Source organism: Canis lupus, chromosome 32 (assembly GCF_003254725.2).
Source record: "Canis lupus dingo isolate Sandy chromosome 32, ASM325472v2, whole genome shotgun sequence".
In the NCBI taxonomy this organism is placed as follows: Eukaryota; Metazoa; Chordata; class Mammalia; order Carnivora; family Canidae; genus Canis; species Canis lupus.
Genome location: NC_064274.1, coordinates 32,458,490 through 32,476,893, shown reverse-complemented (window position 1 = coordinate 32,476,893; position 18,404 = coordinate 32,458,490). Strand labels below are relative to the sequence as shown.

General features: G+C 35.0%; 1 protein-coding gene across 6 annotated transcripts; it reads right to left on the bottom strand.

The window, feature by feature from the left end:
• Positions 1-499: 499 nt before the first annotated feature.
• On the bottom strand, positions 500-18,388 carry LARP7 (La ribonucleoprotein 7, transcriptional regulator). Of its 6 annotated transcripts, none has more exons than XM_025465963.3 (13): positions 18,193-18,388; positions 12,981-13,181; positions 12,431-12,531; positions 12,276-12,359; positions 11,959-12,123; positions 11,776-11,869; positions 11,350-11,700; positions 11,129-11,273; positions 9,324-9,472; positions 8,652-8,770; positions 5,745-5,904; positions 5,434-5,525; positions 500-1,095 (listed from the first exon to the last, which is right to left on the bottom strand). In XM_025465963.3, exons 2-13 carry the CDS (start codon positions 13,177-13,179, stop codon positions 1,015-1,017), a joined length of 1,740 nt encoding a protein of 579 aa, XP_025321748.1. In that variant the 5' UTR covers positions 13,180-13,181; positions 18,193-18,388; the 3' UTR covers positions 500-1,014. The 6 variants fall into 6 exon arrangements, with proteins under 6 accessions (XP_025321748.1, XP_025321751.1, XP_048960819.1 ...); XM_025465966.3 differs by having other exon boundaries at positions 11,350-11,697; XM_049104862.1 differs by lacking the exon at positions 18,193-18,388 and adding an exon at positions 17,812-18,020 and having other exon boundaries at positions 11,350-11,697.
• Positions 18,389-18,404: the final 16 nt, after the last annotated feature.

Here is an 18,404-nt window from a genome sequence, read left to right as displayed (position 1 = left end):
CTGTAGTTTATATAACCATGCTTCTGTTGAACTTGTAGTTGTCTGCTCTTTCTTACTACTATGAGCAATGTGGCAGTTGTCACCCCAACAGTGAGGTAGCCAATCTCCTCAAATCCCTGGCTCCTGAAAGTAGTTTCCTGACTGTAAGTCTTTCCTAATGCATAGAAAGGGCACCAAATCAAAAGTGCACCCAATTTTGGACAAAGCTGATGGAACTGCATATAGTTTATAGCCTAAGGGAATAAACCCCATGGCTGTCCAGAGTACATTTTTGATATTCTGATATGGGATTAAGATGCCATTAATGAATAGGCCCTGTGGGTTCAGTTCTGAGAAGACCTTAAATACTCCAGGTCTGAAATTTTCCTGAATAAAATACACATTTTTGCTTATGGCTGATTTTTAGATTTTTTCCCTCCCCATGTTCACAGCATCTGGTATATGTTATTTTAGACAAAATAAAATGTTTAATTTCATTTATGAGAAACAAACTCAATACTTTTAAAGTTTAACATTTTAATTGGGAACAGTTCATATGGCCCATTTAGTGGAAGCTCAGGTAAGCAAAGTGCAAGAAACAGAATGAAATATCACACATATGTCTCTGTATAAATCAACATGAAAAGATATCCTAGACATTTGAAAAGCAAAGAGCAAATTACAAAATAAGTACAGTGAATCCAATGTCAAACATTTTTTTCTACTATATAGTATTATTTTTGCAAATATTGTTTTTGTAATATAAAAACAACAAAATTAATGATAATGTTGAAAACATTTACTAAATCACTTTGGGGTTGATTTGTGTAAGGTAATTTCAGCAAATAGAATTTTTAATGAAAAGCTGTGGTATACATGTACTTGTCTCAAGAAAGTCTTACAAGGAACAAAAGTATTTCTTCTAATTAACAGAGGTTTCAGAAAAACATTATTTATTACTATAAAATAAAATGTATTTCCTAAGAAAAGTTCAAGTAACCAGTGAAATCTTAAGAGGTGAAGCAAAATTGTTTTTCAATCATATTCAGAAAATCTAATATGTTTACTTGCTTGTTGAGTCTTCGCAAGTCTTATCTTTTCAGCTTTGGTGATTAACTATGGAGAAAGAAATTTAGAAATTAGAATATATTGGACACCTAAAACAAAAAGATAATTAAGAGTAAAAAAACTTCAAAACTATCAGTTTGAATACAATTTTTTTGGAAAGGTGGGGGTGCCTGGGTGGCTCAGTCATTTAAGTATCTATCTGCTTAGTCCAAATCAATTAGAGGGAGAACTATTTAGGTTTATGGTTTATTAAATATAATAGATATTAAATTAAATCTTTAGAATTACTAAAACACTCCCACTATAGTACCACATTACTAATATTTTTTCAATTAAAGATAGCCAATCCATGTTGGCAATTTTTAACCTTTTAGGAGGGTTTGGGACCCATTATTTGTTAGTTGTCTCATATTCCCTTGGGATTCAGTATTAATTACCAATATGTTTCTTAAAGGATACTCAGTCCTTTGTAAATACATAATAAATGAGAATTCATTATTTGAATGAGACATTTTATTTTGGGCTGAGTGCTACACAAACGTTTGCTTACAAATTTGAAAATTAGAATATTCCAATTAAGGATTTGCTTTTAAGAGTACTTATTATTATTTATTATAGCCTTACATAAAGACTTTAACTTTAAAAAATTTTTAAAAAAGACTTTACTTTTAATTAATCTGTTCACTGAACATGGGGCTCGAAACTCATGACTGAGATCAAGAGTCACACAACACACTACACTGATTGAGCCAGTCACATGCCCCTTTAATATTTTTAAAGGCGGCAAATGAAATGTAGAAAGCAGACATCAATATTTCGATGTCAAAATATTCCAAAAGTTTTTTTTTTAAGATTTTATTTATTTATTCATGAGACACACAGACACACACAGAGAGAGAGAGAGAGAGAGAGAGAGAGAGAGGCAGAGGGAGAAGCAGGCTCCATGCAGGAAGCCTGACACGGGATTCGATCCTGGGTCTCCCGAATCACACCCTAGGCTGAAGGTGGCGCTAAACCACTGAGCCACTGGGGCTGCTGAAAAGATTTCTTGATGTAAAATTTTTAATTATATATCCTTGGAAGAAATAAAAATCTTATTCTCTTAAAAATACAGATTCTAATAAAGTATTCACTAGAGTTTCTTTGAGGTGTCTGGTGACTGTGGCTTTGGCAGGAAGTCACTTGATTTATTTTTTAGTTTCTTAAAATGTTTAGTAAAACATTAAAAGTTTACTCAAAATCTAGAGAGTGAGTCAGTCAACAGACTGGCTGGAAGAGTTAAAAATACATGTATTTAAAGAAAAAAAAATTCAAAAGTTGCCCAGGTTACCAAATGATCTGTTTATGACAGAAAACAATAATGGATGGCCACAGTGAGGACCACATTGACCAGTGTCATTTCAAAGGTCTTCGGACTTCAGCAAAGCCAGAATTAAGGCTTGCATCTATGGAAGTAAAGGTTTGGTTACTTTGGAAATGAAAATAGGGGTACCCTGTATTTGTTGTTTTCCTAGGAATTCACTTTAAGATTAAACTAAAAGCTTTTTCATCAGTGAGGTGAGTCAAAAATATAAATATTTATAACTGTTCACAAATTTTGTGAATTCTGTCTTTACTTGCTGAATATCCAAATACCAGTAATTTGTAGAGAAAAGACCATGGTGATAAAAAACATTTCAAATATGTTTTAAAAGCTAATGACAAATGAGAAAAGACAAACTCTGTCTCCAGTAGCTGTTATCTACTCTTACCAAGTGCTCAAAGTGATAGGGAAGACTACAAAGGCTTGGTGTAGCAAGGAGGAGACCCTTTCTGATAGAGATTTCCCTCATCTTACCAATCTTTTGTGGGAGGTCTTACCCACACTTGATTTAAAAAAAATTATTTATTTATTTATTCATGAGAGACACATACACACACACACACAAAGACAGAGACAGAGACACAGGCAGAGGGAGAAGCAGGCTCCCTGTGGGGAGCCCAATGTGGGACTGGATCCTAGGACTCCTGGATCACGCCCTGGGCTGAAGGCAGGTGCCAAACTGCTGAGCCACCCAGGGATTGCCGCCTCACACTTGATTTTTATATGTAAAAATACCAAAAATAGAAAATAACATTTTCCTTCACCTATTCCTCTTTTAATTCCGTATAAACTGAGGCTTAGGAAAATCCCCAGTCTCCTGCCTCATAAGGTGAAAATCAAAAACCAAGATTTATTATCAATGCTTTTCTTTATTCAATTACTGGCCAAGTAATACAATACTACCGTGGAAAGGTTGAGGTGTCATATGAAAAAAGTGCCAATGTTATACTTTTGGCTGCTAATAACATTGAACTTCTGTTACTAAGGTACTTACTCCCAGTATTCTAACTGTAACAGCCTCTTTCCCGTCAAGGCTTCTGTACTTTTTGTTGCCTCTGCCTTGAAAGCTGTGCATTTTAAACTCTCCTGCTGGTGTGCTGACTTTCCTAATGTCACTTTCACAGAGTACTTCCCAGACAACCTCACTTGACTTAAAGCTATCTCATGATATCCTTTAATCTGATTTTTCTACATAGTACTTGTCATCACCTGACCTAAACTGTTCATCTATAAACTTCATGAAAACAGGGAATTTTGTTACTCATGGCTCTATGTCCAGTTCCTAGAACAGTGGTCAACACAAAGAAGCACTCAGAAAATATTAATTTAATGATTATCAAAAAAGTAGACTGACATACTAATTACTGTCTTCTCTGAAAAGCCTGTATAATACCCACTTTGTGTGGCACCTTATGTTCATTTTGTGACAGGAGCCAACTATCACAGTTCCTAGGTCCAGCTAGGATCCTCTATTGTTTACAAATCATGCTAAGAGGGCAGCCCGGGTGGCTCAGTGGTTTAGCGCCACCTTCAGCCCAGGGCCTGATCTTGGAGACCCGGGCTAAAGTCCCAAGTCAGGCTCCCTGCATGGAGCCTGCTTCTCCCTCTGCCTTTGTCTCTGCCCCTCCCTCCCCCCAATGAATAAATAAATAAAATCTTAAAAAAAAAATCATGCTAAGAAAATGCTTGGTGGTGCAACAGATAAATGAGATCAGGAAAAAACGTTCCAACTCAATAATAGAGCTATGCATTGTGTTCCAAATGAATTTATAAAACTCCCTAGTCAGTGCTTACTTCCTTGCCTTAAATTTAGTTTACTGAGGTCAGCCCTTTCTGGAAACAAAATGCTTAATTCCTACTTTTAAAAACATATATAACTTACATGAAACTTCACATCAATCAGAAGGATAACTATTATTTACCAAAATGATTTCATTTTATTTTTTATTTATTTATTTTTTTTTTAAAATGATTTCATTTTAGTTATGAGTTCCGGATCAACAATTTTTTAACATTTAAATAATCTCAGGCAGGCTTTAAAATGAACACCTCATAGACTTGAAAAAGTCTTTAGGGAGGAAGGTAGCCTTCCTACATCTCAGCAAATTAAGTCTGTACTCATGCAAACAGAATTAATAAAGATCAGTAGGAAATCTTCCCTCAATCTCAAATTCCAGTGAATCCTAAGCAATGCAAGGTTGATGAAAAAACACTTGATTTTTATTTGATAAAAACAAAAAAAAGAGAACTGTACAAATAGAACCCCGAAGCAATAAAAATAGGATACAGGAAGTGTGATTTTAAGTGCTAACCAATCATAGAAGAACATATAAGTTTTCAGATTTATATTTTATAACAGACACATTTTAAAATTTTAATAATAGTATTAGTTTTTATGTGCCCTAATTAGTCCTAAGCATGTACTAATCTTTACATGTAATTTGTTTTAATAGAACAAACGTGACAGCTCACAAGCAACAGTAAGCATGATAAATTATTGTTATTTAAAACAAAATTACTGAGAATCTTGCTTTAAGTTGTTTAATTTACGCTTGTTTGTTTCACCTGTTGAGTATTCTAGAGAAAAAGGAATAAAGCTTATCTTTGCTGTAGCAACTATTATGCATAAAGCCTCCCAATCTTATCTGGGGAGGCTCATATCTTTAAAAACTACACTCTTTAAATACATTGGGTTTTACCAATAAGACAATCTTTAAATAATCATTTACTACCAAACCACAAAACACAGCAGCTAGAAATCAATACTGATTAAATTGCCACAACTAGTTACAATAAAAGAATGGAAAACAAGAAAACTCTAAATTGTGTACCCTTACGGGGAAAATAATTCTAATTTCATAGATTTCATGTATGTTAAAATCCAGAAAAACAAATGTTCTGTCGCAATCTACTAAGTCTTTGTTGTGTCTGCATATTATTAACTTTCAGAAAATATTTATCTAAATGTTGAATTTAGGCTATAGAACAATAAGGACGACAACAAAAACCAAAAAATGAATTACCTTCTCAGTGCCTCTTTTCTTTTCACGAGGCTGATTAAGTTTGGCTTGCCTATCTACCAATATCTTCTGCCAATACCTCTGCTCATGGTCACCTTAAAAACAAAAACGATGATCACTGATACATATGAAGAAACATATTCAAGGCATTAATTTCATTTCAATAATAAAACTATAGTTGTCTGATGGCACTTAATACTACTTTTTGTATATTAGAATATGAAAAGAAAACTGGTTTCACTAGCCAAACTCAGAAAATCTAACAGAATCACCCCTAAACAAGAATTTAAAAAGATTATTTTGTGAATTTTTACCAGAAAGGATCTCCAGTTTCCAGCAGTATTTCTTTTTAATTTCTGTACATGCATTTATTACTGCTTGAGCATCTTCAGGACTTTTAAATCTAGCATGGCACTCTGTGTCTCCTTCTAGCAAATCAACATAAACAACTTCTGAGATTGCTGCCAAAGTATCCTGCATTAGAATTCAGAAAAAATTGAAATAAATAATAAAAATGTTTCATGAGAATTCTAAATTATTCACATGGTTTTGTCAAAATGTAGTATACAAATAAGCCACATACAGTTTGAAACGAGTAACTTTCCTACATTAAACATTTCTTCTAAAATATACACAAATATATTCTTTTAAAGATTTATTTTTAAGTAATCTCTACACCAGACCTGGGGCTCAAACTCAAAACCCTGAGATCAAGAGTCATACACTCCATGGACTGAGCCAGCTAGGCACTCCTAAAACTACACAAATACTCTTAAAAATGGACTTGAACAAACTTGAACTCTATTTGTAACTCTTTTAATTAAGCACAATCCTAAAATATTAATTAGAATGGGAACACTGCACAAGGACAATAGATTTGTAGAACATAATGTACAAAAATTTCTCCCAACCCCCAAATCAAGAAGGTACCAAGGTGCTGTAGTTACAATAGTGAATAAAATTAAAAATTATCCACTCACAATGGATTGGTGGGCACAGTGTTTTCATTCACTTGTACAAAATCACTTATGACTTAAAATGTATGTAAAAGACATTCAGCTTTTTCAAACTCACGAATGGAAAAAACGTTTCTTGGGATTCTACAAAAATCCTAGGTTCTCGAGTAGATCTATGGGAATATCTCACTATAGCTCACATGTTCTGATGACAGGCTTAAAAATCTCCTCTGAACAAGTTGTGGTCACCCAGCAAGGAAAAGTTTAACCTATAATGCCTGCTGTGAGGGCAAATTAACAAGATTCCTGCATTCCTAATCATTTTTTCCCCAGCAAGTTCTGAGGTGTAAACAATGCAATTATGCAGGAATGTTAACATAATTCTTCATTCATCAACTTCCATTCAGAAAGCTAAAGAAATTACTCGAGATTCCCAACCTAAGAAAAGGTATTTTACTCAACTGGCTTCCTTTCATTTTGACCCAAATTTCAAGCCACAAGGAATTTAGGTTACTTTTAGCAGTTGGGTTTTTTTAAAGTCTGAAATACAGAAAAAACTGAGCAATACGTGAAAATATTATTTCATCATAAAATAAGGAAAGCTTATTAGATTTTAATAATGATTAAGCAGTAAAAATCTGTGAAGCCAAGGACTAAATTTTAACTCATCCCTACTTTTAGCATACTGCCTATCTCAAAATATACTTAATTCTTCCCATTTCTCTACATACTTAAGTACTAAATTTAGACATAAAGCAAACCATTAATTGATAGCAAGCTGATGAAATCTGAATGTTAAATGGTAGTATGAAGTTTTGTACTAAATTTAGACATAAAGCAAACCATTAATTGATAGCAAGCTGATGAAATCTGAATGTTAAATGGTAGTATTAAGTTTTATAATCGATTCGATTACTACAATCAAAAGATATTTATGATATATATACATTATAATGTTAGGCAAATCTCCTGAATTAAAAGCCTTCTTAAAATTACAAACTAACCTGGTAATCACAGGGGCAAGTCAGGCAGCACTAACTAAATGCCTTATCAATATTTAAGAATCGAAATTTACGTGTTAGTGATATTTTATAGAATAGAAGCAGGGTTTCAGGTAATGAGTGTTTACAAGATTTATGCAAGTTAAGAAACATGAATGATAGGAGTCTATGCAAAACCAAAACATGAATGTCAGTATAACAATTTTAAATATATTTGCCATACCATATGACATTTTACACAGGAATATGCCACTGAGAAAGAAATATTATTGTTTCGGTACAAAAGGCTGTTAGATAAAATAAAATTGTAAATAAAAAATGATTGTAAAGTAGATGTTTGTAAACTGTAAAACTATTTGCACACCAATACAAAACTTTTGTGGCTTTTCACAAAAGATTTTAACAGTTTCTCATTTTTGTAACTATCCAACACAAACTGAAAATAACAAAAACATTTAAAATAAAATTTAACAAAAGCTCTTTTCTCCAAAAAAAATCTTGCATTTCTACCAGGAAAAAAATTTCAATTTCCAAAAGGATTAACATACAAAAAGTTTATATTAAGATAAAAAAATGCAATTGATCCCTTTTATATCAAAATAGTTCTAGTTCTGACTTTCTTTAAGTCACAAAATCGTTTAGGAATGTACTGAAAGCTAAGAGCTCTAATAAAAACACAAACTCTCTAGCTTGCTTCAAAAATCTACAACAGTAGATGATTAAAAGTTCAAAATAATTTCAGAGAACTCTAATGCTGATTAAAGTTTTGACAGAAAGTATTTTCTAAAACCCATTTTCTCTGAAAACAGATAAAGTCTAAATAAGGCATATTATAACAATATTTTACCACTTTTATTCTTTTTTTTTTTTTTTTTTTTTTTTTTTTTTTTTTTTATTTTTTTTTTTTTTTTTTTTTTTTTTTTTCACTTTTATTCTTTTAAGTTATAATGACCACAGTAAGCCTTCGTCATTCAACTACACAACAACCATTAAGGGCACCTTGAAAAATAAGAAAAAAGTACAGTTCTATAAAAGGATGTTTAAACTGTACTCAAGTCTGATCTAGTGTACAATTTTAGACTTCAGATTTTGCTTCAAATCAAACACAATAATTTTTGTGGAATCAAATCATACAAGTATTTTTCCACAGAGGAATAAATTCTAATTTGATTTGCTTGGTTTTCTATAATGCAAAACATTTTCATACAGGGAAATTTTAAAGAGGAAAGAGTTAACAACTACCCCTGACACACAAAAGCATTACCCTGACTTGTTTCCTGCCAGGTAGAGGCTCAGTGCTAATGATCTTCACAATCACGCCACTCACAAACTGTGGTCCCGCTGCATTAACCTTTTCCTGGGAACAACACTCTTCACTGTTTGCTGTTGATTTGAAAAGGAAAGGCCAGAAATAAGCCTCTTACACTTAATAAGTTAACATAGTAGGCCCATTTTAGAATAACAATGAAGACTTAAGCTGATTTAAATAATTAATTCAAACTTAATTTTAAATTAACTGTAAAATAATTTAGTAAGTTATGTTGCCTGTCCTGCTTATTGCAGATTACCATGAAATAAAATACCGTAACTTATACCACTCTAATTGCAAAGTGTTGTTAGAAAAACATTTGTAAAACCTTAAAAAAACAAACCCCAACCCTTTCCCTTAATCAAATAAAAAAGTACTGAACTTAATAGACACAAAATAAGTAAAAAGATTCTATAAACATGATTAAAATGTGAAAAAATTATACTTTCAACTTTTAAGAATTCAAAATAATATCTTAATATATTAGGATAAGTTACGGATGAGAAATTACAATTTTTGTTACTACAAAACTTGCTTAATTCATAAACTAGGCACTCATTACTAAATCTGATGAAGAATGAAAATTTAATTATGTAATGCTACAAAAACTATCATAGTGCTGTTTACTTTTTTCAGTTTTTATTTCAGATGTAGTAGGTACTCCATTTGTTTCCATTTTTGACTCTGATTTCATTTGGGATATCGTTTTTTTTAAGGAAGCCATGCTGGCCTTTTGCAGTGCTAAATACTCTTTTTTCAAATCCATCCATTCGCTCCTGCAATGAAAAGAATGCACTTTTGAAATAGTGAACACAGATGAGCAAAAGTAAGTATCTAAATACATACATTCAGTATCTTGTAAGCGCTCCTAACTTTTCCTTCTTTAAACACACACATTCAAATTACTTCTAGAGTTCTAAGCGATCCAGGAAATATGAAAAGGGAAGTTTCCCCTGACCTAACATTTAGATTAAATGTTTTAAATTTTGCAATTCAATTCTTGAGTATGTTTCAAATATTTTTATTTATGAAAATAAAAATTTTGAATTAATTAACTAGTGACAATTAGTCATCTCTGGGAGAATAATTGCAGATTATAATTTAAAGATTATTAGTTAAACTGCTTCCAATTTGGGAGATAACATCCTTTATTATTTACCCGAATCAAAAGGAATTTCTAAGAAGAAAAAAACACCCCATGGAAGCAATTTATTTATTTACATACATTTAACATGTAGATGTTTCTTCAAACAGCTAGAGGTCCTCCAGATAGAAACACAATGCCTCTCCAGGCTCCACAGGAGCACTCATTGTTACTCTAATCTATGCCATCAAACAAGCAGATAGGGGATTTTTTTTTTTTTTTTAAAGAGGAGGATATCTTGTGGTAATGGTCTTAGCTGTTATTATTGACATCTGTATACTTCAAAAAAAAAAAAAAAAAAGTATCCAGACCCACCCAGGATCGTACATTCCCTGAGAGCTGATACATTAGAATAACAAAAACCTCTTGTAATGATTCTCAGAGATAAAAAGGCAAAAGGAATTCAGCAGTTAAGAATAGTATAAATACAAGTGCCCGAAGTCCTTGCCTTTTAACCTTCAAGGGGAAGACAAAACGCTGGGAGAGTACTATTCGGGGAAAATTAAGAAAATCTTTCTTCCCAAAGGTATGGAATTTTTTTTTCTTTTAACTTGCCTTCCACCCCTCAAGTGGATTGGACTCCCTTTAACTTTAACATGGAAGTACTTTCTTTGACTTTCAAAATAGTAAGTGCTTCCATGTTTTAGTAGAAGTGAACCCAAATTATTCCTCCGAATGTAATAAGGCAAGTTTGTTAATTTTAGAGCCCCGAGGGATTCCCCTTTGCTTTAACATGGGGGTACCTGCTGTGTAAAACAAAAGTAAGTGCTTCCATGTTTCAGTGGAGGTGTCTCCAAGTGGACACGACTTAATTTCTAAGCTTACTTTACAGGTTAAAGAATCTTCACAATTTACGTTTTTCCAAGACTGGGCTCCCCACCACTTAAACGTGGATGTACTTGCTTTGAAACTCAAAAAGTAAGTGCTTCCATGTTTTAGTGATGGTAAGTCTTACTTTTACATTTTAGAAGTTTATAAATATTTAAGACTGCCTCACTGAACTACCTGTCTGGTATACTTACGCTGTATTTTTTTGAGTCTATAAGGAACGCCCTCTACTTTAACATGGAGGCACTTGCTGTGACATGATAAAAATAAGTGCTTCCATGTTTTAGTGTGGTGGTTCCTTTTTAATCCTCAGTCATCCTAATCCCATAATTTATGCAGATCTTGGCTACATGCCATGACTGTTGCTAATATGCAACTCTGTTCAATACAAATTGGAATTGCACTTTAGCAATGGTGATGGAGGGTGTCCATCTACACCAGAACTCTATTGTCTACCTACTTTGAAAGGACTCTTAATGGTATAACTTCTTCTCCCATCTTGTGCCTCTCTTTGTGTTTTTTCTTATGCTTCCTTTTTGCTTTTAAAAGGGATCCATCTTTTACATCTCCAGTATCCTTTTCCTCTTCAGTAGAGACTTCTAAATCTTAAATGCCAGAAAGGAAAGACATAAGTTTAAGAAAACTTTGATTATACAAGCTCAAGATAAATGTTGTTGATACCTTTGTTTTCTTTGGAAACTTCTAAATCTTCTTTTTTAATGTCTTTCTGAGTCACTTTCTTTACTTTTGACCTGGGAGTTGGGGATTCTGCTTCTTCAGAAATACTTCTCTTTCTCTTTCCTGTTCTAACTATAGGTAGGCTGGATACTTCTTGTCTTTCCCGTTTTTTCTTTTTCTTTGAGGGCGGCTTTTGGGGTTCAGTTATTTCTACCTCTGATCCCTCAGACGTGGTCCTCGATCTTTTCATTTTAGCAACACTCTCCTTATCTGTGTCCGTATTTAACTCTTTGGTCTGGATACTGTCTTCCTTCTTCATTCGGCCTTTCTTCTTCTTCTTCTTTTTCTTTTCTTCTGTAACGATGCTATCATTAGTTTTCATTTTCCTTCAACTACATATGCTTAAGTATTAATATTGAATTAAATTACCTGATACTCTAAGGACAGGAATGGGCTTATTTTTTACTGTCTTAGGAAATACACCAGGTTTTCTTGGTGCTTCTTCTGGTGGGTTGTTGAGAAACTGAAAAATCAATAAATTAAAAACCAATTAAATTGTCACTAAAAGTACTCGCTAATTTTTTTGCTTTTCCTTTTAGGTTCTGGACCTACCTCAATAGCTTTTGCTGCTTGTTCTTTTGTTTCAAATTCCACAAAGGCAAATCCCTTTGGATCTCCAGTAGATTTATAATGTGGTATGCTTATATAAACAACATTGCCACATTTCCCAAATACTCTTTCAATCCAGCTGTGATTAACATTTTTGGGAAGTAATTCCTACAATAAATTAGAAGCAATAGTAAAGTCCTCAAGGTTAATAAATTTTTACAAGTCCTCAAGGTTAATAAATTTTTACTAGTAATATTAAAGTGTTTCTGTCAATTTTGTCTGTGATCACTATCTCTGAGCTTTTTTTTAAAATGGCTTACCACATACACTGTCCGTTCATCCTCATCCTTTGGTCGTTCCCCCAGGGGCTTTTTCCTCCGGATTCTGGTGCCTTCCAAGTCCAGCTTTTAAATGGGTACATGAGGTTAATAAACTAATAATTATGTGATAAAATAAATTGTGTAACAATTCTTACCTCTACAACAGAGGAGCTTTTTAGTGCTCTGGCTATTAATTTTCCATCTGTGGTCAATTTTTTCATTTTGTTGAAAGACACGAGAAGTGATATATCAACATCTAATAGAAATACAAAAGTTAATACATTACAGAATATAATAAAGTAACAAGCCAGGACTTCTGGATAAAATATTAATCACACTCCTAAACTAAGTTTTGGTTTTGGAGTAAATAAAATGCCTTTATGCATAAAACCCATAGGAATTAAACCTGTAAGCACATAAGAAAAACCCTGGACTTCTAGGCCCAAAGTAATGCTCAAATTGACCCTGATGTCAAGAGTCTACCTGAGTTGCCAGGAGCTCCACCACAAAAACTAGGATGTTATCAAAGTAACTGAAATCTTGGTCTGAATTTGTTGCATCCTACACTAAGTCCTTTAAGGAAATTCGTGTCCTTTATGAGGGTTTTACGTGGGAAAATAAAAGTTGCTCCTGTATATAATATGTGGTGTACCATAATATATATACTACATTGTTAACATTTGTTGTACAGTAAAATAAACCTACATCCGTCTCTGGACTTTTCTATTTGCTCTCGAAGAAATCTATCTTTGTGTAGATTTGCATCTCCAAACCAGAAGTCCACTTGCTTAGCAATATCTGCCAGCACTTGTTTAACTCGTGACCGTTTCTTTTTTTCTACTTCTTTTTTCTTTTCAGTGCATTCTTCCATTGCCTTTTCTTGATTTCCACCTTCAGTTTCCATTCCTGTTCATTGAAAAAAGGTAAATTTATATAGGAAGACTTTCAGATAATTATTAGCCTTTAATTGTCCGAAAGCTTAAGAGACTGTCAGCTGGCAGAGGACAAACTTTGGGGTAACACCTAGCAATCAGTTAAGGAAATTTTCATTTGACCCATCTTCAGTCTCTTAATTGTCACTTTTCATTTTCCTTGTTTTACCTCTGAATCCTAGCTTTACTTTTTGATGCACTTTTACTGCAGGGCCAGATTATCTTCCTATATAGTATGTCTGTATTACACCAAACTACACTTTAACTTTTACACTTTTAATCCAAACTGTCAAAGTGTAAGATTAAGGGATTCAGACATTCTCCATCTCAAACTCCAAGTAAATAATTTATTCCTGATTATTTAAAAAAATTTTTTTTAAAGAACTTATTTTTCAGCAATTTATCCAAAATGTGGCTTGAATTTACAACCCTCAGGTCAAGACTCCCACGCTCTACTGGCTGAGCCAGCCAGATGCCCCTTAACTGTTTTTCTGTTTAGAAGCGGAACTTAACTGGTAAGCTATAGAAGCGGGTTTTTCTTTTCCAAGGGACCTTTCCCATCCCAGTGTTAAAACCAATCAAGTGTCATTTAGTGCTGAGTAATCCCATTTTTCACCCAAATTCTCCCTTAAACCCATTCTGTCAGGCTTCTCTTTCCACCATTCTAGTGAATTGAAACCCGTGATCTCCATGGACTACTGGAACCCCTCAGGGGCATCTGCAGTTAAACTTCCTTGAAAACCTTTTCTTCATTTGGCTTCTAGGAGAGTTTTCTTAATCTCCTTTACTGGACCATCCTAGTTAGCTCTATCTTTACTTGCTATTCAGTCCTGGGTTTCCATCTTATCTCCACACATATCCTTTCTGAGGGTCTCTGGCTTTAAGCTTTTTAGCTCCATGCTGATGTTTCACAAATCTGTATTTTCTAGAGCTGACTTCTCCCATTTGCTGCCCCCCATTCCATCACTCAATTGCTCATTTGACATCTCCACTTATTTATCTTAAGAGTTTCTCTTATGTAGAATAACAAAAACCCAACTCAAACCTATTTTTTTGCCATGTATTCCCAACTCAGAAGACACTGATCACAACACTGCTGAGAGTAAAATTCTGAAATTCTTTTCCTAATATGCCACAACAAATCTAGGAGCATTTATGTTAGCTCTAACTTTATAAAATATATCCTAAATAAGAATACTTTCTATTTTCACAACCACCTGGTCCACACTATCATGTCTTGCCTACTCTCCTCCAAGAACACTGTAACTTGTGTTTGCTTCTACTCTTCCATTATCAATTCTCCAATCAATCATTATCTTCCATTTTCATCAATTACCATCAATTCTCCAGATAGTAACCAAAACAATCATTTAAATATGTAAATCAGAGCATGCCAATCTCTGGGACAAAATCCTCCAAAGGTTTATCATACTCGAAATCCAAAGCCCTTACTGTGGCCTGCCTGGCACTATTTGATCTGGCCTGGGGATATCTAACTACATTTCTTACAATTCTTTCCAACAGGCTCACTCCAACTATGACATACCATTCCTTAAACATGCTAAGGCCATTCCCACCCCAAGTCCTTTGCTCTTGCTGTTCTCTTCACCCTCCTCCCCACATCTGGAGGGATTACTTCACTGTTCATTCAGGTCTCTATAAATGTCACTTTCTCAAAGAGGCCTTTCACTCAATCTAAAAACATTTCTGTTCTGCCAATCCTAACCCTATCCATTCCATCTGCCACAATTTTGTATCCTTTAAAAAAAAGATATTATTTATTTAGAGATAGAGAATATGAGAGACAGCACAAGCAAGGGGGAAGCAGGGAGTCCCATTGATACGGGCAGGGGCCATCCCAGGACCCTGAGACCACAACCCAACCCAAAGGCAGCCACCCAGGCACCCTACCACTTTATTTCCTTGTATCCTCTTGTTGCTACCTGGAATTACAATTTTATTGTCTGTCTACCCCACTAGAATGCAAAAACTACAAAGGCAGAGACTTAAGCTTAATCACAATCCAACCATTTCTTAAATACTATATTTAAAAGGACCTCCTATTACAAAGTGTTTAGCATTTCAAGTTCTTTTGAAAGGGGGCAGGCTTAAAAAAAAAGGGTAGGATTATAAATAAAATACAAACAGAAGCTATAAATGATCAATACAGGAGGATTCAATGCTAACCTTCTCTTTTGCAAAAACTCCAAATTGTAAAGGACAGACTATCAGCTCTCCAATTCCTTTTGTCAGAACCACTATCTAAGGAAATAGTGGACAGAACTGTAGAAATGCAGAAAGTCCAAATTTTTCCCGAAACCAGATTTTCTCCATCACTCTCATCTCAGAGACCTTCCTTCATTCTCTTTTCTAAGGTTTACTTTCGTGACTTGAAAAACTAAGTTCTAAAACTCTTGCCTAGTGTGCCTAACATTTGTCTGTAATTTGTGATCTTAAGAAACATATCCTGTAGATAATCAAATATATTTTCATACATAAGAGAAAGATACAAGAAGTAACAAGATATGGTATAATTTCACTTCCCAATGCAATGGCTATGAAAATCAAGAAGTCACATAGCAGTACTTTCGTGAGTCTTGATCCTCTGAGTCTACCTTCTCACGTACTTGACAAAATGTAACATTATCGTTATTTTATCATTTACCAATCTGTCACCAAGTCCTACCGATTTAACTTCTGGAATGGTTTTTATTTCCCTCCAATATTTTCCACAAAGAGTATCACTACAATATGGGAACAATTTATAAACCGTTCTAGAAGTCATTCATCCTCCTCATAAGCTGTGTAACTTGTTTAAAACACAGATCTAATTTTTAATTTTAATGTTAAAACTTTTCAACATTAAAAATTCCTTAGTACCTTCTTAGAATATGTAAGTTTAAAAAATTGTTGATGAATCAGTGACATCAAATTGGCTTCTAAACAGGGGCTTTTACACAAACAATAAAGGTACTGTGTAACAATTCCAGTTACTTTAAATATTGTTTTAAATCCTCACAATCACAATTAGGTGGTTCCTTTCAAATTCTTTTTTACAGAGGCTTAAAAATTAAGTGAATTGGCCAAAATCAGCTGGGTAAACATGCTCAGTTAAGTGAACAAGCTCTGGTAAGTCTGACTCCCTTACACTGCCCACCTTTTAGTAGAACCTCTTACAGCCTGTCATGATACATTCTGTATTCTGACCCAGATATTCTTAACCTAAAGTCTATGGAATTTTGGGTGAGTTTCAAACATTCCTATGAATTCTGTGAAATTGATGAAAGATAAATTTTATTATTATTATTATTTTAGATTTTATGTATTTATTCATGAGAAACACAGAGAGAGGCAGAGGAAGAAGCAGACTCCCTGTGGGGAGACCGACCCGGGACTCATTCTGAGGAACCCGGTGTTACCACCTGAGCCAAAGGCAAACGCTCAACCGCTGAGCCACCCAGGTGCCCCAAAAGAGAAATTTTAAACAAAGGAATTTAAATATAAATTAACATAAAATGAATACGTATCAAATATTTTATTTTAGTGAAATTAATCAAGGAATTAGTTAAGTGTTAAAAAACTAGTTCAGGGGACACCTAGGTGGCTCAACGGTTCAGCATCTGCCTTCTGCCTTTGGCTCAGGGTGTGATCCAGGGTCTGGGGGTGGAGTCCCGCATTCGGCTCCCGGCAAGGAGCCTGCTCCCTCTGTCTCTTCCTCTCTCACCGTGTCTCTCATGAATAAATAAAATCTTAAAAAAACAAAACAAAACAAAAGAACTAGTTCTGGAGGGGACACTTGGCTGGCTCAGTCAGTAGAACACGCGACTCAATCCCGGGGTTGAGAGTTCAAGGCCCATATTGGGCATGGGGTCTACTTAAAATAGAGTAAATAAATAATAAATTTTAAAATATTCTATTAAAAAACTAGTTCAAAGGAGAATTAAAAGATCTAAGCAATCAGGAACACTGAAATGAATTTGTTAATAGATGCAAAACTGGTTAGGGACATAACTACAAAATTGATTAACTACAAGACTTAAGTTCCATTATAATCGTTTCCTACAACTAACACAAATGTAAAATAGCTCAATGATAATGAAAGAGAGAACCTGGAAGAGCCAGCTAGAGAAGACATCCAGTATCTTTTTTCTTGGCCATTTCAAGGTGTTCCACAATTTCCCAACAAAATCATACGTAAAATATCTTGACGTGCATGCATCTTCCTAGGATGCTCATCCATAGCCTTTACCATTTTTAGAGGAAACGGTGTCAAAAACGTTAAGTCATTGTTCTACCATGGCTGACCATTCAACGGTACCAGAACACCGTGCCTGTTCTTTCAATTAGTCTTGTCTTTACTTGCCTTATAAACTCCTATTCAATTTTCAAGGCCCACGTTAAATGGCATCTTACTCTCTCCAGCTTTCCACCACCACGTCTCCCCTAATTTATTGCCTCCTCATCTATTTTCCCTCAAGCACATTTATTAACGCATTCAGTACACTCCACTGACATTTATAATTTGTTAGCTCCCTTCCGTAACTGGATTTTTCGATTCTCTGATGACAAAAACTAGAATCCCGAAAATAAGAAAGTGACTTAACTTTAAAAACTTAAGTGCTCACACTCGCTATCGTTTGGCCGCCAACGCTCACATCTACGAGGCCCGGCGATTTCACCTCTGGCTACGGCCCCCCGTCGACACCAGTCCTTTCCCAAGTACGCTGCCCAATACCGGGCGGGCCCCCGATCTCCTAAAGCCGGACGATATGCGCCCCCAATCTCCGAAAACTGGAACTACAAGGGCCGCTGAAGGACCTTTGCGCGTGCGCAGAGGAACAGGACGAGCAAACCGATGGGCTTGTGGGAGGGGACGAAGTGAAAGGGCCGACAGATGATAGAATGGAGCGCGTGACAAAGGACTTAGAAGACTTGAAGCCTCACTCAACCTGAGCGACACGATCTACAGTTTACTTCCAACTTACTCTGTCCAGTTCCCAAAATACTGGGCCGGTGATTTCGTCCTCCAACCTTTCCGTCTCCAGATCCTTATAGAGCTGGTTTCCGCGTCATAGGGTGGGCGACACGCTTCTCCCGTACGCCTCCGAAAAGGCGAGCGCGAGGACGGAGACGGCGCGCCCGGCGCTTGCGTCACGGGCGTGAGCTGGCGCAAGGGGCGGGGCGTCGGGTTACCCGG